At 40.9% G+C, this 23,634-nt stretch overlaps 1 protein-coding gene across 1 annotated transcript in view; it reads left to right on the forward strand.

Annotated features, from left to right (window-relative positions):
* LOC140228692 (cell division cycle and apoptosis regulator protein 1-like) overlaps nucleotides 1-23,428 on the forward strand; it is a 32,278-nt gene extending 8,850 nt beyond the window's left edge. The window contains exons 5-21 of the mRNA XM_072308959.1: nucleotides 1,172-1,352; nucleotides 2,177-2,239; nucleotides 2,705-2,879; nucleotides 3,331-3,679; nucleotides 4,149-4,374; nucleotides 5,036-5,316; nucleotides 9,301-9,529; nucleotides 11,320-11,409; nucleotides 12,170-12,463; nucleotides 13,310-13,501; nucleotides 13,916-14,032; nucleotides 14,936-15,073; nucleotides 15,842-15,944; nucleotides 16,612-16,802; nucleotides 17,601-17,739; nucleotides 18,189-18,380; nucleotides 19,612-23,428. Of these exons, the coding sequence (XP_072165060.1) occupies nucleotides 1,172-1,352; nucleotides 2,177-2,239; nucleotides 2,705-2,879; nucleotides 3,331-3,679; nucleotides 4,149-4,374; nucleotides 5,036-5,316; nucleotides 9,301-9,529; nucleotides 11,320-11,409; nucleotides 12,170-12,463; nucleotides 13,310-13,501; nucleotides 13,916-14,032; nucleotides 14,936-15,073; nucleotides 15,842-15,944; nucleotides 16,612-16,802; nucleotides 17,601-17,739; nucleotides 18,189-18,380; nucleotides 19,612-19,964 (3,313 nt within the window). The 3' untranslated portion in view covers nucleotides 19,965-23,428. The remainder of the gene's footprint in view (nucleotides 1-1,171; nucleotides 1,353-2,176; nucleotides 2,240-2,704; nucleotides 2,880-3,330; nucleotides 3,680-4,148; nucleotides 4,375-5,035; nucleotides 5,317-9,300; nucleotides 9,530-11,319; nucleotides 11,410-12,169; nucleotides 12,464-13,309; nucleotides 13,502-13,915; nucleotides 14,033-14,935; nucleotides 15,074-15,841; nucleotides 15,945-16,611; nucleotides 16,803-17,600; nucleotides 17,740-18,188; nucleotides 18,381-19,611) is intronic.
* The last annotated feature ends 206 nt before the right edge of the window (nucleotides 23,429-23,634 follow it).

Consider the following 23,634-nt stretch of genomic DNA (forward strand, 5'->3'; position numbering starts at 1 on the left):
CCCATCTTTATCAGCTTGTAGTGTCATTGATCTAGCATGGAGGGGTTTGTCAAAATGAACTTTGTACTTTACAAAAAAATAGGAATGAAACCGATCTTGTGTCCTGCAGTGTCAACACATACTAAACATAGCGTGTGCTTGAGTGCATTCAAACAAACATGCAGAAGCATACGTGTGCTGTTCATGCACGAAGCGCTCAACAAGTGTTAAACACACAGAAGCTTAATTCATTGTTATTATTATTATTCATTCGGCATTTCAGACATGTGTACTTGGGTAAACACGAAACACATTTGATTCAGCGTAACAAAGATAAGATAAATGATAACACAGAGACAAAGCTTTTTATGGTTTTCATACAAAGAAATACTGAGATAGGGCTTGTAAGAAGATGCGGTTGAATTGTATGTTGTCATAACATGGGTGTGTTTGATTGCCATGAATCAGAGCTAAATTTGGAAAAGAAAAGTCACTGGTGGCAAGCAAGTGGCAAAAGGGCACAAGTGCTGTACAGTGCTTGAAGTGGGATATACATGGTTGTAACTGATGGCAAGGTATCAAGCCACAGCTGATGAAGCAAACATTAGCAACCCTTCAGAAGTCTTTGATGATGACTTGTTTGGTTGCTGCATCACAGGTGCTTTACAACTCACATTTCCTTTGCCACCCTTCTGTAACTGCTTTGTTTTACATTTTTGCAAATATCTGAAGTCGGCATTTAGCTCATAAAACTTGTGTTGATATCTAAATGTGCACAATCAGTAATGTATAAATGCTCTGTGTTTCCATGCAGTCATATGTGGGAATTGTCTACAATATGTCATACTGCATGGAACTTTAACCTCACTACATGTGTACTAAGAGTGTATAATTATGTATTTGAACCTCAGCCTTCGACTCAGCAAGTTGCAAACTGATACCATATACGAGTGCTCTTGTGCAATATCCTAGTAGTTATCTGTCATGGTGTGCCTGTGTGGCAGCGTCATGTCACTTGGTACCAGACATGTTGCTAGTATGCTTTGTGGCAATACATTTGCAATAACTTCAAGCAGTTGACATGACAAACATACTTGCAGTATAAAAAGGAAAAAAAAAACACAAACAAACACACACACACACACACACACAACTTCACATTGCAATGCTTACTTCTGCCTTGAAAACACAGCACTGTGAAGGGGAGCATGCCCAAGATAGGGGACCGAGTGCTAGTGGAGGCGACGTACAATGCAAGCATGCCCTTCAAGTGGAATGCCACCCGCATCCAGATGCTCAACAGCCAGATGGAGCAGCAGCTGCCCCAGCCTCAGCAGCACCATGGACATGCCATGAAGATGCAGCAGTTGAAGGTGTGTGGGCTTAGGGTGAAGATGGATGGATTTAGGAGAATATTGGTGGATGTAGGTGAAGATGGGTAGGCTTTTGTGATGTTTCGTAGAGTTTGGATGAAGCCAGGCTTGTTACCGGTAGGGGTGAAAGTGGTTGAGTTGAGGATGAGGATGGACTCAAGATGAATATGAGTGGGCTTAAGGTGGTTGTGAGTGGATATTGGGTGCAGTTAGTAGGCTTAGGGGGAATGTGGGTGAGTGTGGGTTGTAGATGGATGGGTTGAGGGTGCATGTGGGTGAGAAATGGGTGTAATTGGGTGGGTTTAGGGTGCACCTGTGAGTATTGGGTGAAGGTGGGTGGGTGTAGGGTGAATACATCTATTTGACAATCAATCAATCTGTTCTGGATTATTTGGTTGACAAACTATCAAAGTCATGATACGTAAATCCTGACTGATTTTCACGACAATTTCTTGATTTTTTACTCATCTAGTATAAACATGAATATGGGAATATCAAGTTTATATTCTTTCGTTTGTTGTGTTGCATCATGGGAAACAAAATCATGAAATTCCCCCTTTGTACCGTCAGCATTTGATTTATGGACTAGCCTGTGCTGTGTCTGCACAAGGGACAGGCTTTGTGCTGTGTTTCTTGAAAATGATTAAAATCAAACATGGATTTAAAGATCAGCCTTTGATTGATGGATTTTAATGATTTGAAAGCCAAGTTGTGCGCACTCTCTGATTTCAGAAATATTTGCGAGCTCTTTGCAACAGAGCAGCAACTGTATTGTGACAGAGACTATATCCAATCATGTCTTGAATATTTTTTTATTCATGCAGCAAATGCAGCAGCCTAGTCAGAGGATTGACCAAAGCATTTCACAGCAGTTCAAAATGCTCAAGGTAAGAACTAAATCATTTGAAACTCTTCACACCATATATTTCAATCATTGTATCACAGTAATGATCCACTTGAAGCCTTATTCCATATGGCCTGTTGCACTCATTGTGAAAAACACAGAATAACATTAGACTGATTGTGTGAAACATTTCCACTTGTATTGTCATATCACACAAGAGCGCAGTAATTCTGATGCATTGCATATTTACTGCACTCTTTAGTTACAATTCAAATTCATAACATTAGAAAAATCCACCGTATCTTTTCCTAGGCATTTGGAAGAATCTGTAAGGTAAAATGTTCAAATGGAAATTAACCATTCAGGCTTTTTTTTTTTTTTTTTTAGAGTAATCTAGCAGCAATTTCTTTTCCAAATACCATCTGACTATGAATCCTCTCATAGGCTTGTGAGATTGATGCAAATCCAATGCTTTTGATATCCCCTTGGGACCTTCCTCTCCATACAGCAAAGCCAGCAGCCCCTTCTGAAGGCCCCTCAGCAGACCAGCATGATGCCTTCGAGCGCTGCACCCCCAGGGCTTCTGGGTAACCCACCTCCCTTGTTGCAGCAGCCACCCCAGTCCGTGGTCCAGCAACCCGCCCTGTTGCAGCAGAGCACCCAGTCCATGCAAAACCTAGCTGGTGAGAAACATCAAGACTTTGTATGGCACAAAAATCCTCATTGATATCATTTTGCTGACATTCCTAGGTGCCTTACATAAACTACAGGGGAATTGTATCATACTTGCCCTTTTACCAGAGTGAACTGAAGATGGATAGACCACATCACAGGGTTTGCAGCCTGTTTTTTGTTTGTTTGATGGCTTCTCTGTTCTTTTTTTTTTCTGCAGTAATGGAAGTGAGATTTATACCACTGTGAATGAGCTGTAATTCTTTTCAGACATTGGACCTCAATTCTTTATCCTATCTTGCTTCTAAACAAAGCAAAAGGCCTGATATAAGCAGCATCAGTATTGCTCAACTGATCTCAGTTGGGATTAAAAATTGAGATAGTATTCAATGCCAGGTAGATGTGGTATGCCAGCTTCATTTTAACCCCATTTCTTCTGCATATGTGTTGTTTGTCCATCAGGTGCTTATGCCCAAGCCAGCAGGGCCAGCCAGTTGGGACAGCAGGCCATGGGCAGGAGAGATTTCGGGTCCGTAGGGCGGGACCGGGAGAGGGAACGGGACCGTGAGCGCGAGCGGGATCGCGCCCAGCGAGAGAGAGAGCGTGAAAGGGAGAGGGAGCAGCGGGAACGCGATCGTGAGCGGGACAGGGAGCGCAGAGAACGGGAAAGACAGCGTGAAAGGGAGAGGTCCCCAGTGCGGCGAAGGTCACGCTCCCCAAGACGCTCAAGGTCTCCACGGCGCTCCCCACGCAGAACAAAGAGGGTGGTTCAGCGCTATGTTGTGCAGATTCCCAGATTTGCCCTCGATATGTGAGTTAGAGATTTGACATGTTTTTTCCCATTGTACCTCTGTCTCAATATTTCCTATATTGTGACATTTGCTTGAAGGTTTGCACTCATTTTTTTCCCTATCTGATTATGTAGCTGTATTTTCTGATTTCTTTGTGTTTTTTTTTCCCCTTCCCCTGACGAGGTGATAATGACTATCACATGATTCATTGTACTTTCTTGGATGCTTGACCTACCTTGCATTTCTTCCTATGAAATATTGATCATCTGTGCTCCTGTGTTGTTGCTTAACAACAGCTGTAGGACTTGAGATTTGTGTCCCACATAAAGTTAAACGAAAGCCAAATCAAGCCAGCTTTATTAGAAACATCTGCAACGCAGAGCAAATGAAAAACTGCAACCCCATTTGCATCTCATGACATTAATGTAAATGATTGAGCACTTCTTTTGTGTTCTTTTTCTCCACGCATCCACCAACCTCCACCCTCAGTCCCAAAGCCGATGTCATCGAGCTCCACAAGCGCTACATGAGCATGTACATCCCCAGTGACTTCTTCATGGCTGACTTCACCTGGCAGGGCGTGTTCCCCATCCACCGGCCAATGAACGTGGCGCAGCCGTGCAACTTTCACATCATGCACAAGGAGGCCACGCCTCCTCAGGGCGCCGCCACTGTGATCGACCCGCCAGACGCTGACTACTTCTATTGTGCCAAGGTTTGTGAGCGTTTCTTACCTCTTTGCGTAGTGTTCCTGACTTGATTTATAGAATGCTTTGTCTTGTCTTGTTTTGTCTAGTGTTTCCTACTTGATTTGTGTAGTCATATGTAGAGATCAATCAAGGAGTGTCTTCCTCTTTGCCGCCAAGTAGAAGAGATATAAGGATCAGCTTGTGGCTGTCTTAAATTTTGTCAGAAGTGAAGCATGTTGTCATTTCCTGGTTTATAAGCCAATAATTTTTTTTTTTTTACTTCCGTTTTTATTATTGAAGTTTAAAAAATAAAAGTTTTTGGATCAAAATGGTCTGCAAAAACTTTTTGGATCAAAATGGTCTGCATTAACTTTTCATGTATCAAAGCAGTATGAGCATGAATGCACCAAGCCTTCGGTTCACACTTCCAAGCTGTGCCAGCATCTATGTGTGATTGAACATGATCATTATAAGAATGATTTTTTTTTTAAATGTTGGGTTTCAGTATTAGTGTAAATTAGGATCATTTGGTGGAAAACATCTTCCTGAACATGGTGGGGGTGGGGGGGGGGGGGATTCAATCCAAGCAAATTTACATGCTCCTATGTCAGGTGGTTTGTGGCTTTAAGCACTGGATGAAGTAAGGTGTCTGTAGAAACCTCATCTCCCTTACCCCCTCCCTTCCAGGTGATGTTGATGACTTCTGTGTCCCAGGAAGAGCTCCATGAGCGGTGCTGCGCCCGCGCCCAGGACTCCGCCGAGGTGCGGGAGAACTTCCAGCATCCGACGCGCCTCATCAACTTCTTGGTCGGCCAGAAGGGCAAGAACGAGGTGATGGCCATTGGCGGGCCCTGGTCCCCTTCCATGGATGGGGCCGACCCGGTCAACGACAGCTCGGTGCTCATCAAGACGGCCATCCGCACCACCAAGGCGCTGACTGGCATTGACCTCAGCTCCTGCACCCAGTGGTGAGTTCCCATGTCTAGGGGGGCTTCAGTGAGGGGAAGGGGGGATGTGTTTAGGAAAGTGGTGGAGAATAATTGGGTGTTATTTTCTTATGGAAGGACAAAAGAGAGATTCCACTGTGATGAAACGCAAGGAATTTCTGCAAGATGTGATGAAAGAGAGAGAGAAATAAAAAGAAAAAAAGAGAAGGAGAAATAAAGCACAAAAAGAAAGGTGAGTGTATGTAGTGAGTTGCATGTGTGTATTGCCTGATGGTTCTATTGAGATGCAACAGAATTTTTATGTGAAAGCGGGTATACTTGTATGTCAACGTATTCATTGATGAAGAATTTTGTGAACCCTGATTTGTCCAACAGGTGTCTAGTGGAAAGGGGTTTGCCTAGCAGAGCAAGTTGTAAAATAGTGGAGCAGCACAGTAGTCATTGGTTTCTAAATGTCTGTCATATGATATTGATGAAAGCTTTTAAATCAAACCCTTACATGGCCTGATAGGATGTTCTTGTCAAGCCAGGCCATTGTAGCTAGGTGAAATGAGTTAAATTGCTTGTATGTGTCTTTGTTTGTGTGGAAGATGTTGTGGGGTATTCGGACCAAAGAATTACCCTACCGTGTGATTCTTTGGGTCTATAGCATGTGAGCATTGTGTCAATGGAACTTGTCCAAGATCAGATGTCGGCCCCATCGTGCCTTAAATCAGGCTATTTGCTGCTTGCATTCTGCTTCTGAGTAGGTCCGATGATGGAAAGGAGATACCACGATATAAGGAGATGGTCATGGACAGGCTCTGTACAGTGCATTTGTTTGTTAAGTTCTGTGTTATTTTGTACATTCAAAGTGACCATCAGATTGACCCCCCTCTTCTCCTGTGCCTTTCTGAAAGGAAATCAAAAGTGTAACACCTTTTGGACATAGAACATTTCAGATTTTTCAAGTTTTCCCAACCTCCAACATCTTAGTCACACCTTCACAGTAAAAAACAGAACAAAACAAAGCAAAACAAAACCAACAGATGGGATGTCAAATGACCTTTCTCGACTAAGGTCGTACTTCCATCAAAGAGCCTCAAGGGTGATCTTGGATGAAATTAGAAAAGTAATTAATTGGTGGTATTTTGATATTATGACCATTTTATATTAGTTCATGTAGGGGAAGTTTGTAAATTCGTCTAGACAGTGCATTATTGTTAAGATTATACATGTTCCCACACTTCCAGAACAGTTGACATGGTGATAGTCAATAGCACAATCAGGGTACCCAAATGCGCATAACAGGAAACAAATAAAAAAACTGGATGAAAGTGCGTTTAGATGCATTGCATGCATGCATAATGCATTCAAATAAGAGCACTAAGTACTGCAGTCTGACCTCTGTTATCCAGACATGTTGGGACCAGCGCTCATCCGGATAAGGGATTTGGCTGGATGTGGGAAACTCAATGTTTAATACACACAGCTGCCTACCCAATGGTAGCTACATGTAACCTATTGCAGGTAGCGTACACTGAAACTCTTCTTTATTATCAGCGCAAAACTTGGGTATAGTGAATGTCTGAATGTATGCTATTTAGATGAAAATTTGATCTGAATGTATATTAATTGTGTGAGAATAATATGTAATTCATGTGACTTTGTGTTTAAGACTTTTGTTCTGAGTTTGAAATCCCTCTTTTCGTGTAATAAGTAGATTGACGAAAAAAAATCATGGCGAGATCGCATCCAGACTTTTTGGTAATTAATCTGCAGTAATAGTAACTAAGAGAAGGTCATCCATGGTGTTTACATATTTGATTATTGATGTCTAAGCATGCTACATGTGAATTTTGAAGTCAGTTGGTACAAGTTCCATTTAAAGTGGGAAAACTGTGATTGGGTACCGTGATTGTGCTTATCACCCAATTCATAAAATCTTCTTCCTATCCTCCTCTTCGCGACCCCCCCCCCCCCACCCTTCCAGTAGATGATTGAAGAGATAAGATAGATCATAATTCTCAGTTGCTTCTTACGTGTGTTGCTACATCCTGATGACTTAGATTTGTGCTGCTCTGTTATCTAGGAAACAAAATGTGAAGCTCTGCATTGATGAACACATGTCTCAATTGTACTAATACCTGCTGTGCTGACTAACAATTCTGATCAAGCTACAAATAAAGTAGCGATCGGCACATTGTTTCATCTAAGCAACATAAATGAATCTAATCTAGAAGAGTGAAACACAGGTAATCAATCCACAGTGGACTGTATGGCCAAGGATCATTCAATTTTTTTTTTTTAAATTCCATCATGGGTTCTTGCTTGTTGCTTGTCACCAATATCTTAGCTAAAAAATGCAGGAAATATGTAGTGCAAGATTGACACATCAGTTTTTGTTTGTTTGGGGGTTTTTTTTCGGGGGGGGGGGGAGGGTCAAGAATGTTGCTGTCTAGCCACAGATTTGACTTTTTGGAGTTTGATGGAACTGACTTGGACCACTCTTAAAAAAAATGAGCAAAATCACAGTGTGTGCACAAACGCATTTCAGATCCATTTAGACCTTTTCTTTTCTGGTATCGGGATATAAAAACAGTTAAAGAGCTACAAACACTTCCGCTGACATAATGTCATTGTAGTCATTATACAAAGTGGCTACTTTTCTGCTGTTTTTGCTTCCTGGCATGCTACACTTAAGCTGACTTTATAAAAAAAAAAAATAGCTGTGGTAGATTCTTTGCTCTACCTTGAACTTCACTTCCTCTGCACACCTTCTCATATGATACTTCTAATATTGCTGCTCCGAAGTTTAGGTACATCTTAAGTTGTGCTGTCCATATAGAACCTTCATGTTGTGTTGTGCTGCTTCTTCATCTGCCGTCTTTGCATTTCCCCGAGAGAGTGCCACAGTCCTGTATCATAGTCTAGTCGTGTACACCGGTGCAGAAGCACGGCAAGTTGAAAAGTTTGGTGTCGTGACATTATACATGGGACGTTGAGCGAGTGTTTGTACTGTTGTTGAGTGTGGTATTTAGGCTGAGTGTACAATAGTGTCTGTCTATGTGTTGTGAGGTTCTCACGTGGATATATATACTTGTGCAGACAAGAGGGAATGCTTTTCACTTTACAGATTGACCAGCCGAGACGAAAAGGTAATCTGATCGTTACCAGTGTACAATGTCTCTATTCTCTTTCAGGGGAACAAAGCTCTTTCATGCCTTTCCTCTTGGTACCTCCTCCTTTGTTTGTTTGTTTTTGTTTTGTTTTGTTGAATGTGTATGTAATTTCAGTGCCACCATCACCCTTGTAATCCAGTGCTTTACCACAAACTGTCTCTCAACCTTCTCTTCCGACAAACTTCTCTTCTCCTGACAAACAACACTCTACTCCTCCCTTCTCGTATTTGTTTTCAATCCTCCAACTAATAATTGTTTGAAGTTGAGGTTGCATGTACTTATTTTTTTTTTTCTTCCCTTCTGGAAACTGGAGTGGAAAGATCTGGAAGACACTGGCTAAGAACTTGGCCATAATATTTGTTTGTCTGTGCTAGTGTCTCTTCAACTTGGTGACATGCTGGTTAAGCCCCCCTAACGTGAGATGGAGAAGATCCTAGGAGAAAACAGAATTTCGTGGCTGAGAAAGTGTCTCCAGGTCCTTGATCTTGTGAGAGACTAAGTTGGCCTGTGTAACAGGGATGCAATTAACATATCTTAATCAGTTCTACTAGACAATATGTTGACACTTTCATTTCTGTACCAGATATACCTTTGTATTATGTTTACCAAGAATACATCATAACATGACAGAAACTCCATCTTGTTAACTCGAAACCCATCCAGGATGATAAGACCACGTTAGTAGTGGCCAGACATCCATTTCCTTTTTTTTTTTTTCTTGAAAAGAACATTTCCTTGGGGAATGGGGGGAAATGAAAAAGAGGGAAAAGAAGGTGAAATGTGTCATTGTTGTGATTCGAAAAATGTACTCTGGCATGTTCCCAACTTTTAAACGCCTCCCCAGGTACCGGTTCCTGGAACTGCGCTATCACCGACCCGAGGAGAACCACAAGGGGCGGGTCATCCCGGCGCGAGTGGAAACTGTCGTAATTTTCGTGCCCGACGTGTGGCACATTTTACCCACGAAGGTTGAATGGGAGAGTGTCGTGGAGCTCTACAAAAAGATGCTTGGCGAGAAATTGGTGGCCGTCGACAACAAGGATAAGAAACCGGAGGACAACTCCACAACTCAGGCACTCACGGCATACTTTTATTTCATTTTTGTTTCTTTTTTTTTTTTTTAATGAAAAACTTTCATTCACATGTTTAGTTATCAACATGGTCACACAGCATTACACATTGTCTGCTGAGTAAGATTTTTTTTTTTTTTTATTATTCATTTACACTCATTCACTTTATAAAATTCACAGTGCAAGTATAAGATCAACAAATAACATCATCATGACATTATTGTTGTTGGTTTTTTTTTTTTTTTGCTTTGTTTTAAGTATAAGTTTGATGTGAGCCACTTGGAACTTGGAGGTTGCTTTTCATTTCCAGATAAGTTTCTAATCCTTTGCCCTGGATGTTGGTTCCTTACAATCTGCTAGTCTTCACTCAAGGTGCTCTGTATTTGGTGGAGACCAAATTATATATACATCTATACATAATGCTTTCTCCTTTTGTACTGTTTAGATATACATACAAACACCACAAATGCAATCTTCCCGGGATTACTTCAGTGGCAACTACACCTCCAAGAAAACTGGGAACAATCACACACACTGCATAGACATGGTCATCATAGGCTAAAATTCCTCGTACTCATTTAATAGCAGTGTCTCTTTATTTCCGACAGTTCCCCGAGTTGGTGAGTTATTCGTTTTGGGTGTGCAGTTGCCCCCCACTCCATGGAAAACTCAAAACCAAATCATCAACTGGCTGTGCTTATTCATTTTTTTTTTCAAAATATATGTTCTATGTTAACAAAAGATTCTCAGAGAATGACTTAAGTTATACAGAATGGGAATATACAGAGAATACTTTGCAAATATTTGAACACAACAAAGGAGCAGTGACTGAATAAAGAATACAGCATACTCATCCATATTCATTTTGTGGTATTACGCACCCAGCCAACTATACTTCCAATCTTCCAGATCATCTCAAAACATGAACATAACTCTTGATGTGGTCATGGCTTAGTTTGAATCTACTCCCATGTCGATCAGCAAAAAGAGTATCCAGTCCATTACATAGGTGCGGTGTGCAGCATGTACGTTTCCGTATGTGCTTGTGCATTTGTGTGTGTGTGTGTGTGTGTGCAATTGTGTTTTTTTTTCTCTCTCTCTGTTTTTCCCCCATGTGCCAGGCTGCTCTATGCATGTATTTCAGAAATTCAAGGAAATGAACAATTTTGTTTTTTCTTTGGTCATTGTGCAGCATTGTCACAAAAAGAAAATGAAATACTTGTGGCTATCTGTGACAAAGTTTAGGGTTGTATGTTCAAAACCAAACCAGTCTGCATGGAATAACATTTTCAAAAACATTTGTAACACTTCCTGTCAAAGAAAGAAGTAAACCAAATTGTGACACTTGCACGCTGTGGTATAAACACAAATTTCATTGCATGTCATCACTCAGATTTGTACAATTTTTGATTTACTCAGTAATTCTTTTTTTTTTTTTTAAATTGCCAATGTGAGTTTTTCATAGATCGTATGGGGTCAAATGAGTCCATGTGATTGCTGGTGATTGGGATATTTTGATGGCCCTGCTAAATCTTTAGTCACTCCATGGTAACATTGACAGTAATCTCTTATCCCTGTGTGTAATAGGAAGAGACATGTGTCTGTGTTTATGTATGTGTGTGGGTGTGTATGTGTGCATGTAAGTGTAAGTGTAGAATACTACACAAGTTGGGTGTATGGTGCATGTCTTTGTTTGTGAGTCTGCGCCTTTGCCATGTAGGCGAGGCGTAACTGCGCATGCGTCATGATTTTAACACCGTGTACCGCTTGTCGTTTGCGTCTGCCCAATGTAGGAGGAGCCAGCGAAGGAAGTGGAGGAGTTTGAGGAGGAGGAGAAGCAAGTTCCGACCAACTGGAAGGACCTCGATCCCAAGAACATGAAAGTATGAGGGAAAACAAAAGCCATACTCTCTTTTGCAAACCTTACTTCTTCTTTTTTTTAACAAAGATTTTTTGGGTTTTTTTTTTTATTGCTTTTGTTTTTGTTTTGAAGGTGGGTATTTGGTATCAGATATCTCAGTGGGAAAAAATCTCATCAGTGTGCTCATAGTTTTAATTCACATCTTCATTTCTAGCACTGCTAAAGAACCTCTCTCCGATAAGTTTTGTTGAAAATGTGTTTTACAATATATCTCATATTTATTAGAGAATATGGCGAGAACATTGTATGTTTACCTTGCCCTTTTACTATGAATATATTTCTGTGGACTGCTCCAAGGTGCTTCAATCTTTCAAAAGGTTGTCACAAGTACTATGATTTACTAGTGGAATCTTGTGGAAAAGAGCCCCATAGTTCCAAATCTTGATGTCTTTCATTCGTGCATTGGTGGCAAACTTACCTGATTTTGTGTGGATTTTTCAGATGCGATGTGTCAAAACACAAGTTTCCATGTTGCCCTTATAATATCCACTCCTTATTCATTAATGGTGTACTTTGTAATTCTTATACTGACCTATTTGACTTTGTGACTAAAGGCTTCTCACAAAGATGATGAATGTAAGCTTTTCATTCATTCCGGCAAGAGTTGAATACTAAGTAGATGACTGAGAAATTACATCATCCAGAAGGTGATCTTTGCAAGATACTCAGAGAACATTCTTAAAACTATCTTTGTCAACAAATCGTCGTCTCGTGCTGCACAGGTCAACGAACTGCGGCAAGAGCTGGAGATTCGGGGCCTCAACTCCAAGGGGCTCAAGTCGCAGCTCATCGCCCGCCTGACCAAGACGCTCAAGACGGAGCAGGAGAACGAAGACGCCGAGGCGGAAGCCATGGAGATGGAGGCAGGCGGGGACGAGGGCGGGGACGAGTCCGGTGCCAATGCCCAGGCCAGGGAGGAGGAGAAGAGAGAGGACGAGGAGGACAAAGAGAGGAAGGAGAAAGACGATAAGGACAAGATGGATCGGGAGAAGGATGGCGAGAAGAAGAAGGAAGTGGTGAGGTTACAGTCTTCAAGTGCAGTTCATTTAGATATGTTACTGTAAAACCAGAAGCATTCATGAATTGGCGCTTTCACTAATTGCCTTTTTCACGGCATTAACCTTTTGTGAATCACCATTGACATTCAGTGCATTGTGTAGGCTGGCGCTTTTGTGTGCATTATACCTTCACAAATCTAGACTGCCTTTATCTTTGTCTAATGAGAACATTTTGACTGTGATACTTCAGCAGAAGCATGGAAGAAATCATGGTAAAAATGGAAATGGAAATGGAATGAATTGGAATAGAATGAAATGAAATGAAATGAAAATAGTGACATTTGATATGCAGAGTGAGTGAGGATTGTTAAGATTATTTCAGTTTGAATTAACCACTCAAGAAAAGTATGGAACAGTTTAGGGCCCTGTTACACTAACATGGAAACTATGCCAAGCCACATTGTATGAACCCAAGTTGGGACAAATTCAAGTTGGAAAGGATACGTATAGACATTCAAGATGTATTCTATGATGTGGTAAGCTTGGCACTAGCTATTGTTCCCAAATCGCTTACTGAAACAGTTCCTTACTTCTGAGACCTGACGTTGATAAAAAAAATGTCCCTAAATTCAGTTGAATTTAACTCAAGATTGATTTTAGCACTCAGTGAAACAGCCCACTGAACACACTCAGTTAAATGCATTGTGTGTCCTGTGCATGATAGGTTCCGTCCGACGCCATTGATTGATGTGTGGTGTATCCCGACATCATAGGACCTAACTGGTATTTGTGTCTGTGTGTGTGTGAGGGACATGTTGCCTCCTTGATCATGCTAACCACACTCTCCGTCTTTGGGTTCCCCAGGAGGAGGAAAAGAGACGGCTGAGAGAGAGGGAGAAGCGCGACCTGGAGGTGCGCTACACCCTCCCGGACACGCCCACCATCCTGGTCCACCCATCAGCCATTGCCAAGAGTGGAAAGTTTGACTGCACCCTCCAGTCGCTGAGCGTGCTCCTTGACTACCGTGTGGAAGATAACAAGGAGCATTCCTTTGAGGTAAGCTATAGCTGGTGTGTCCCCCTCTATATCCTTTTTTTTTTTTTTTTTAATTCACCTCCATGAACTGACTGCTCTGATAATGCTTCTACTATTGGATGAGCTCACTTGATTGAACACATTTGACAGCATACTTGTATTTGTGTTCACAGGTTGTACTGTGCTTTGCTATGTTTCCCATTTGCATTTTAGTCTGGATATGTAGGTAGTGGTGAAATTTCACATCGCCCCACTTCAAAAAACAACAACAAACAAACAAACATAAACAAAATATGCTCATGCCAATTCGTTTGTTCAAAGATTGTGTATATGTGTGTGCTAGTTTGCATATAATTGTGTTTGTGTGTCCATGTGTGTGGGTGTTTGTATCAAAGCCTTCACATTTCCTTCTTCCAACCTTCCTCATGTTGGTAGGTATCCCTGTTTGCTGAGCTCTTCAACGAGATGCTCCAGAGAGACTTTGCCTTCAACATCTTCAAGGCCATCTATAAGGCCCCGGAGAAGAAGGAGGAGAAGAAGGATGAAAAGAAGGTAGGAGATTTACCAACAAGTGGCCTGAAGACGTATTCTTTGTGGAAGTTAAGCTTCCCACAGTTAGAATACTGTATGATATTTCACCTGTAATTACCATTTATACAGGTACAATGCAATGGTAATGCATGTCAAGTTTAGTTGGTGTTGTACCTAGATTTGTTCGTTATTGCTCTTGATCTATGTTCTATGTATTTCTCAACATTTCCCTGTCCTTTCTGTTTACTGTATTGATCCCGATCTCCGGTCTTTGTTGTTAAGTCAAATTTAACAAAGCCAAAAAAAAAAAAAAAAAAAGCACAAGTCCATCATAACTCTGTTGCATATGAAGAAACTAAATGCCATGGCAGTTTTTATATTGGACTGCTTCTGTCCGTGGCAGTCACTGTCAAGGCAACTACTCTTGCCCATTGTCCTCTGTGTGCAATGGGTCCTTTTATCCTTTGACACTATCAGCTGACTTTGATATGCCAAGAAAAATACAGTATTGCAAACCCTCCCATTGTCAAGATCATCTGCTCACAATTTTGCTGCATGTTTTTGGCCGTGGTAAAACCGCCAGACTGCAACGTCATCAAAACACAACCTAATTGTGAAGTCCTGAGTAATTGTGTACAGAGCAGTGTCATTGTGGACAAGTGCACCAGTCATGACGAGAATTGTTATATCGACGTAGCTGGTGATGTCCTCTTCTGTGCAGCAAAAAATAAGGAATAAAAAAGAAAAAAGAAAAAAGAAAAAAAGATAATAATAATAATAATAATAATAATTCCAGGAATATGTTAATGATTGCTTGTCCCTTGTGCAAGTGAACATGTGCAAATGACCTTCAACTGTACGTTCCCTGCCACACAATGCACGATGGCACACACACACGCACACACACACACATGCAATCTACAGAAAGACAAAGACAAGAAGGATGAAAAGGACCGCAAGGATGACAAGAAAGAAGACAAGAAGGAGGACCGGGAGGAGTCGAAGTCGAAGAGGCGCAAGACGGACGACCGGGACGGAGACAGAGATGATGACAGAGACAGGGTTGGTTAAAAAAAAATGTTCGCGAGATGGTTTAGATCGCAAAAGTGGGCACCATTTGTCAAAGACACTGTCCTAAACGATGTTTCCAGGTAGAAACAATATGAGATGCCTTTTCCTCCATGCTACAAATATCTCCAATATTTTGTATGTATACGACGAAAAACAACCTTTGGCATTTGACATGATTGTCGAATGTTTTATATATCTGTGAGTGATCGTATTTACCATACTTACATGTTATCCTTGAAAGTTGTGTTGCATAAACTGTTCTATAAGAAAAATAATAGTGAAATTTATTAGTGTGGTAATTTTGGTCATGGGCATCATATGTTCATAGCAGTGGCACCATTTCCAAAACTGTTGTGTGATTGATCATTGTTTTTTTTATTTTCATCCAATTGAACATCGTTACACATAGTCTGTTATCAGTGCATATGCTGCCCAGTGTAGCACCTTTGTGTAGCTGTGGAAAGTGAATGAATTTTTCTTTTCCAACGAAGGTTGAAGCAATGTATGGGTAGGTGTCACGGATATAATTTTATATTTTATCACCAATTGCCAATACCAGTGGCAGAATGAAGAAATTGTGATTGACTGTAGAGTGATTATCTTGATGTGCTTGCTACATGCCACCCTTCTAAACGTTAGTGTAAGAAATCATACAGTGAGCTTTGCTTTAGACACCGTCATTGCATGATGTGCAAGATTGATGAGTACTGTGATATTACTAACGTAATGTATCATTCTCATGTCGCTGTGCACTTGAAGGATGATGACCGAAATGACAAGCGAGACGATGACCGGGACGATGACAAAGATGGGGATGGGGACGAGAATGAAGGGAAAAGCAACGGTGATGAAGATGATGATGGTGAGTTTTGTTTGACTACACATTTGCCTCGTTGATGTCACTTATCAGAGAACACCATCTATTGTAGGTTATCATTGGAAATATGATGGCGATATAAGGCCTCTTAGCATTACCACCTACTTCTGAGCCTGCCGTGCAAGGGGGGAGGGGAGTGTACTGTTTTGCTTTGCCAACAAAGACATAGCAAAGCAATACATCTAGCCTGTTTTTTTTTATTTTTTTTTTTATGCACAACTAAAGTACATATGCAGATTTTAGTTAATAAATGTCATCAGTATTGTCCATGAATGGTATTTGTTTATTTTATTGAGGAAAGAGAGAGTGAGAAAGAGGGAGGGGAAGAAACCTTCTTGAAGTATACCTTGGTATGTGTTAAAGAGCAGGATGTTGAAAACTGCAAAAATATCACATACCTGCCATTTTCATTGCAATTATGTACTTCCCCAAGTGATGAAACTAAATGTTCTTCAAGATCATATCACGTGTGGAGATACTGTATCACGCTGAGGTCAACATCACCATTCCTGTGGGTCCTGCTAGTCAGTTTGATATGCCTAACCAGTAATTCTTACCTGGTACCTGACTTGCTTTAATCATGCATACCCCCTCCCCCCCCCCCCCCCCCCACCACGCCTTTGCCCTTCCCCAATCCATTCTATCGACACAGACGACAGGAAGAGAGGGGACCGGAAGGGCGATGACGACAAACACAAGACGCGCCGGAGCAAGATGGAGACACTGGACCCGCAGCTCTTGCTCTCCTGCATCTACTTCGACCAGAACCACTGTGGCTACATCCTGGAGCGGGACCTAGAGGAGATTGTCTACACCATTGGGCTCCATCTCTCCCGGGCCCAGGTAGGTCATACCGAGCTGTACCATATTTTTCATCCTCTGACTTCTATCCCAAGTGTCTGTGTGCAAACAACTCTATGCTTGCCTTCTTCAATCATTGTCTTTATTTCATGTCACTGACTTACTGGTACTGTCCTATGATTTTGTAGCCTTATTTGTTCCTTTAATCCTAATAAATTGTATTTTTGTTGGTCTTCAGCATGTGTCACTAATTTCACTCACTATTTCTTAATGAATGTGACTTTGTACTTGTACGACTTTCATCCGAGCAAGTGAGAGATTGTTAGCCTATCCCACAATATTCTGTGTCACTAATCAGTTACTCTTCTATTGTTACTGTAAAATGTGACCTCTTTCCAAGTTCCTGGAAATGCGGTATCAATGGAATTGAGTGGGTACCGTGTGAGTTACAGTTTGTTTCTACCTAAAATTTGCTTTCATCTGTGTCACAAATGTTGCTTTAGACTGTTTCTCACCTCATAATATCCCATTCTTCTTATGAACATTACACTGAATGTCTTGTTTTATGCTCCTATTCTCCTACAGAACCTCTTCTATATCAAAAACGCTTTTGTTTTTGCTGATGTTATACAAAGTTACAGCTAAAAGCGGTGATGTGTGTACATAAAAAGACAAGAGATTAGTAGAGTTACCCAGCCCACCAAGTTTTGTGGGAATTATTCACTGTGTTCAACAAGGTAGGTTGTTTGCCCATTCAGAGAATCATAAGCAGGCACAAGATATTAATCAGTGACTTGATTGCTCATATACTCATCTGGCCTTGTCTGTTGCCACTGACAGGTACGCAAGTTGCTGCAGAAGGTGGTGGCGAGGGACTGCTGGAACTACCGCAAGTTGACGGACGGACTGAAGAAAGAGAAGGATGAGCTCTCCAAGGCGGACGTCAACGGGATGCCATCCGATGAAGATCTGAGTAAAGGTGCGCCCGGGGATCAGATGGGCAACAATCATGCCCATGCCTGAATGGTCACTGGCCTGTGGGAATTGGGGTTGGGGAGGGGGGGGGGGGGGATTGTAGGGTGTAAAAGTGCTTGTTGGTTTTAAAACGCATGTATGTGGAGTAGAACGACACATAAAATGTTACAATGGTACTATCTGTCTTTAGGATTTGTAAGGCGATTCAGGGTTGGTGTTTTGGATATCTCAGCCATTTCAAAAGCAATTTTCATCAAATAAACTGTGCATTCCTCCTAGAATTTTATGCTCTTTCATATTCATTAGAGGTTTCTCATTATCTAAAAAAAAAAAAATCATTGTCGAAAAATGTTTGAAACCTCAAGCCCCATCTCAACCGAAACTGTACCATCCCTTTAACACAATGTGTTTGTAACCTCAAGTTGTCGTTAATTGCTGCTCCCCGCCCAACAGGCAACCAGATCATTCAGGAGAAGACAGCCATGACCAAGAAGGTGTCAAAGGTCGCGGTCACTGACGGCGCCAACATGGTCAAGTACGGCGGCACGGTGATCGATATCGGCAACCTGCTCAACCAGGTGCAGCGGGCCGACCAGGAGCGCTCGGCCGCCCAGAAGAAGATTGACCTCCTGGAGAAGGAGATAGGTGAGTGGGCGTGCTTCTCCAGGGATACAGATGATTTGTTGGTTAACCCCTTTGAAATGTTGAGTGTTTAGTGGCGCCTGTTGATGGTAGCTTCCTGGTGGTGTTTGACAGCCGTGTTAAAGGTAGGGAATCCCATTTGCATGCCTTAAATGAAGAGTTGTATAAACACAGTGGTATGTTGAAGAGAGTATCATTTTAGAAACTCCCATAAAGTATTGAAAGTGGAAGGTAACATTTGGTACATTTTAATTGACCGTTAGATTTTGAATTGAATTTTTTTCGGGGCTCACCGTAAATTCCAGTACATTACTAGGCTACCTTTGCAGACCCATGCACTGCATGTGTGCCCATCATGTATATTTTGTGAATAAAGTTCATCAAAACTTACAAACATTTCTATATACATTCTTGCCACACACTCTATATGTTATTACATCAGCTCTTATACTTTTAGATTTGTGTTTATAGATAAAAATACAGAAGACTGCAACAAAAAGGCTTAAGTGTGGCTGACACACAGAACTACTGAGTAGTTGAGTTTTGTGCATTATTCAAATTGTAGATAACTGTTGACTTCCAAATTTCTAAGCAGTGGCCTAAACAAGTCCCCTGAGGTTCATATTTAATGTTTTGCTGCATTTTGGGAGTTCTGTAAAAGGTATCCCCTACCTTTAAATTAACCCGAGGCCCACTTTGGCCTGTACAATCTTATTTATGAAGGCCCACTTAGATTGAATACTGATCTTTTTTATTCTATTTTAGGGAGACATCCCACCCCACCTGCAAGAGTTTTTGGGCTTACTGGTTTGGAAGCATGATTGTACAGCAATCTTGAATGTATTTCAGTAGACCATGGCAGACAAAAATGTTACACATCATAACCCTAATAAAGATGGGGGGGGGGGATCTCGAGAGTCACAGAGTTCATATTGTGTAGTTTATTTCTTTTACAATACCTGGTAGTGTCATATAAGAGGAAGAAAGAAAGCAAGAAGGGGAAACAGAAGAAAATGTCACATGTGCTTGTACAAGCTATGGCTCTCTTAAATGATTTACAATGAGGAATGGATTATTGTTCTTAGAATAAGGCAAACTAATGCAGATCTTAGAATGAGGCAAACTAATGCAAATCTTAGAATGAGGCAAACTAATGCAAGTCTTAGAATTAGGCAAACTAATGTTGGCATGAGCTGACTGTGATGGCTTGTATGCTCATTTTCCCACACAACAGAGGAACTCAAGAGCAAGGCCTCGACGACTGAGGCCACGGTCACCAACGTCAGCGGCGAGCTCCAGGACGTGCAGAAGCGCCTCTCGACGTCGGAGCGCGCCCTCGTCAGTTCGACGTCCCGCAACAAGCGCCTGATCGACGTGGTCGGCACGGCCCAGAAGAACCTGGACGAGATCATGCTCAAGTTCAACGAGGTCCTCGAGGAGGCAATGCTTCCGCTCAAACCGTCGACGCCAACGCCGACACCCACGGCGTCCTCGGAAGAGAAGGTGAAGGTGAAAGAGGAGAAGACCAAGGTGGAGCCCAAGGTCGAGCCCAAGGTCGAGAAAGTCAAAGTGGAACCCAAGTCATAGAAGTAGATGGTTGCAGCTTATTAGGGGGGATTTTTTTGTTTTTGTTTTTTCATGTGTGTGTTTGTGTGGTTTATGTGCTGAAAAACAGCATTGCGCTTTAAAAAAATGGATAAGCAAATCTATTGACGGTTGAGCTGTATATCCTTTGTCATGCGCATGAGGATGCGTATGTCAAGTTTTATCAAATGTTCATCCCTACCACATGTCTCTCTCTTGTGTGTCATGTTGTAGCGGACAAAATGCTATATCAGAAGATGTTAGAGGGTCTGTCAAGTGAAGAGTGAAAGTCATCCTACAGTGGACTCCCTCGGACTGGCAGTTTTCTTTCATTATATTGAAATTTGGTTATAACCAAACAAAGAAACAATAAAAATACATAAAGTGGATAATGTTGCGGCCTGAATTTTCACTTCGTTGTAACCGGAATTTTGTTATAACTGCGTTAGTGATAACAGGAGTGCACTGTAATTGACTATAGGCTGTGGCATCTTGCAACTGTACAGTGACTTGAAGACATTGAGCATATTCTCTGTATATTATCGATTATTTTTTTTTTCAAAGTTCTTAACTGCTCTGCTTCAGATCTTGTGAATGTACAAATTAGGCTCCAGATTTTTATTTTTTTTTTTGGAAGTTTAGCAGACCATAACTCAATGTGAAAAGCTATTAGCCGCCAAATAAATTGATAGTTTTACTCTCATATGATTTCAGGAAAGTTGCATTTTTATTTGGCTTCTGTGCCATAGCTGATATGTTTTGTTAAGAACTCAAACAATGCAAGTGATGTGAAAGGCTATTTGCTGCCAAATGAATTAATAGTTTTACACTCTTGTAGGTTCAGGAAAGTTGCATTTTTTATTTGGCTTCAGTGCCATAGCTGATCTGTTTTGTTAAGAGTCAAATGATGTGTATTATTCATACAGTGATCTTTGTAAAGAGGTAGCTTTTATTCTGTGTAAACCGTTGCCGTCTGCTTGCAGCCTGAAGCAGTTTCTTCCCAATCATTGCAGTCTGTGTTGTCCATGTAAATACATCAGACTAGAAGTGACATGTTCAGTCTTTCCTGTATCTTTCTTTCTTCTCTTTCGCATCAAGATATGTTAGTGAGTTGATTGATAAGCGCATGTCACAATGGCCCTCTATCAACGTATTTACCACTTGAAGTACATACACGCCCACCTAATGGCCACTTACGGGAGCATGGATAACTTTGCCTTATAATCTTTCAGGAGTGGAGGACTTGCATAATTTTGTGATCTATGATTGTCTCAGGACTCATTGTAAATACAGCTCGACTGCAAGAGTGACTTTACAAACTGAAAAGAAAAAAAAAATGGTAACAATTCGCAAGCTTTCTTGACTTTACAACTTGTTGCAATTGGCATTTCTGAGTATTTCAAATTCCTATTATAGTAAATTCAATATGCAATATTTCTTTTTTTTTTTTTTTCTTGAGGAAGACCACTGACTCAAATTATGAATAATGCAGAGGTAGAATTTTTCACTCATTTATTAACTTGAGCTCCTGTGGATTTGACCCATTGGAGTTTGTCTGTACTATCTCTTATGCTGAGAACGTTGTGCCATAGCAGTTATATTTCAGAAACAGACACTTCATTCACCTTGTAACGTTTTTATTGATGAGAAGCACTCGTAAGCTGGCCCATCTAATCACGTTAGGGCTGGATGGAATCTCACTTGGTGCAACACAAGCTCGTCACATGACTACAGTTCACTTTAAAATGTTTCTGTCGACTATTCAAGTAGTGCACATGTTTTCTTCTCCCCTGGGGAAAAATACTAGATGCAGAAGAATTCCATTTTCTCAATATTAACAAAGAAAAAAAAACACCAACAAATGTAATAAGATCTTGCCATTAAGACTCAGGCCTTCAGTGGCAAAACATAGTAAGATTATTCAAGTTATCTAATTAGACTAGGAGAGGATTGTCACATTCTATGAGACAAGACACTGTAAATAATGATGAATGTGGTGATGCAGAGAGGTTTGGGAAGAGTGATAACCTAACGGGTAGCAATCCTGGACGTTATATGCGAGAACGACAGAGGGTTATTTCATACCAATCATGCAATGTAAAATGGCATGTAAATGAAGTGGGTGTGGTGTATGCGCACTTATGATAAAATCCCTCGATGTCAGTAGCGTTCTATTGGTGCGTCGAAAACTCGTGATTTGAGCTCTGCATAAGGAAGCTTTTTCTAGTGTTTATGTAATTTGGGTTCTTTTGTTTGTCTCTGATTACAATGAAGATGGTCTTGATCTTTATTTGGTCCATTTGTTGACAATTCACTTATGTAATGCAATGTGTTTACTACAGTCTGCTGCGTACAAACCACCAAAGGACTTTTGGAAGTATTTGATGTCCAGTGTTTGCTTCTAAATTTAAACCTGCTTTTTTCCTTATTTGACACCATGATTACACTTGAAGGCCATTGTCCATGATAGGAATTTGTCATCTCACTGGTGCATACTTCTTGTCTGTGATACAGTGATTGGTTTTTTTTTTTCATATATAAGTTTTGGTGTTCGGTTTCTCTGTACGCACAAATTAAGGTGATTGGAAGGGTATTAAGTGTTAATTGCTGTCCTTTGTACTGACCTGTGCATTTTTGTCAAAGAAAGGAAAGATATTTGTTTCACTTTACGAGAACTGCAGTATGTTGTAAGGTCAGACGTAACCTTCCAACTATTATGCAGAATCCCTACGAGAGTTACTCGCTTTGGGAACAGATGAAATTCCCTCTCACAGGATGTTAGCAGGCTATTTCCCTGTGTTTTTCTATCTCTCCTGGCCTGACCAACGCAAAAAATGCTTATACAGGGAATTTTTTTTTTTCTATTACTATATGAATCTTGATCAGATTTCTCCAACTAGCACCCGTCTGTGAAAATGTGTGAATTATGTACCTGTGATCCCCAGGGCATTTTGATCTTGTCTTGAAGTCACGTTGGAACTTTGTTATGAGCAGGTTTTGTGATATGTTTGAATTGTCTGAGCAGATTTTCTTGAAACATATCTGAGAAAACAAAAACAAATGTTCGGTATATCCATGTTTTGTGATTTTGACCACTCCAGGGCAGTCATTTTTTCTCAGGTTTTATATGCCTGTAACATATGTACATTCTTTCTCCCTGCTGACCCCACCCCACCCCCCCCCCCCCCCATCCTCAATTTGAAACTTAACTTATAAGGAACTGACAATATGGAAGTAACAAGAGACCTACAACTCTGAGATTGCATCAGAGCTTTTTAAAATGAGTCAGAATGTTGGAATACATTGACGTGTGTAAATATTGTACATAAGTCGACCACTTTTTTTTTCCAGACATATGATACAAGGGGGATGTTTGTTAAGGTGAAGGACAGTCCAGCCAAAGCACTTGAAAATGACTTGCGAGTTCAGATTAAATTCACTTCTCACGGAAGTATTGGAGAACCAACACCAATCATGATTGTGTCACCATTATTCTGACCCTGCCTCTGTGCTTTTCATCGTTACCATTTTCTGTTTGCAAGTGTGTGATTGCCTGTGATGAATGTTGTTTGGTAGTCAACTATAATTTGTATTGAAATTTGTCATAAAGTCCATACTTAGAGTATAAATGATTTTTTTTTTTTCCACTACGGTGGGATATTTTAATTTAATA

Source organism: Diadema setosum, chromosome 5 (assembly GCF_964275005.1).
Source record: "Diadema setosum chromosome 5, eeDiaSeto1, whole genome shotgun sequence".
Taxonomy (NCBI): Eukaryota; Metazoa; Echinodermata; class Echinoidea; order Diadematoida; family Diadematidae; genus Diadema; species Diadema setosum.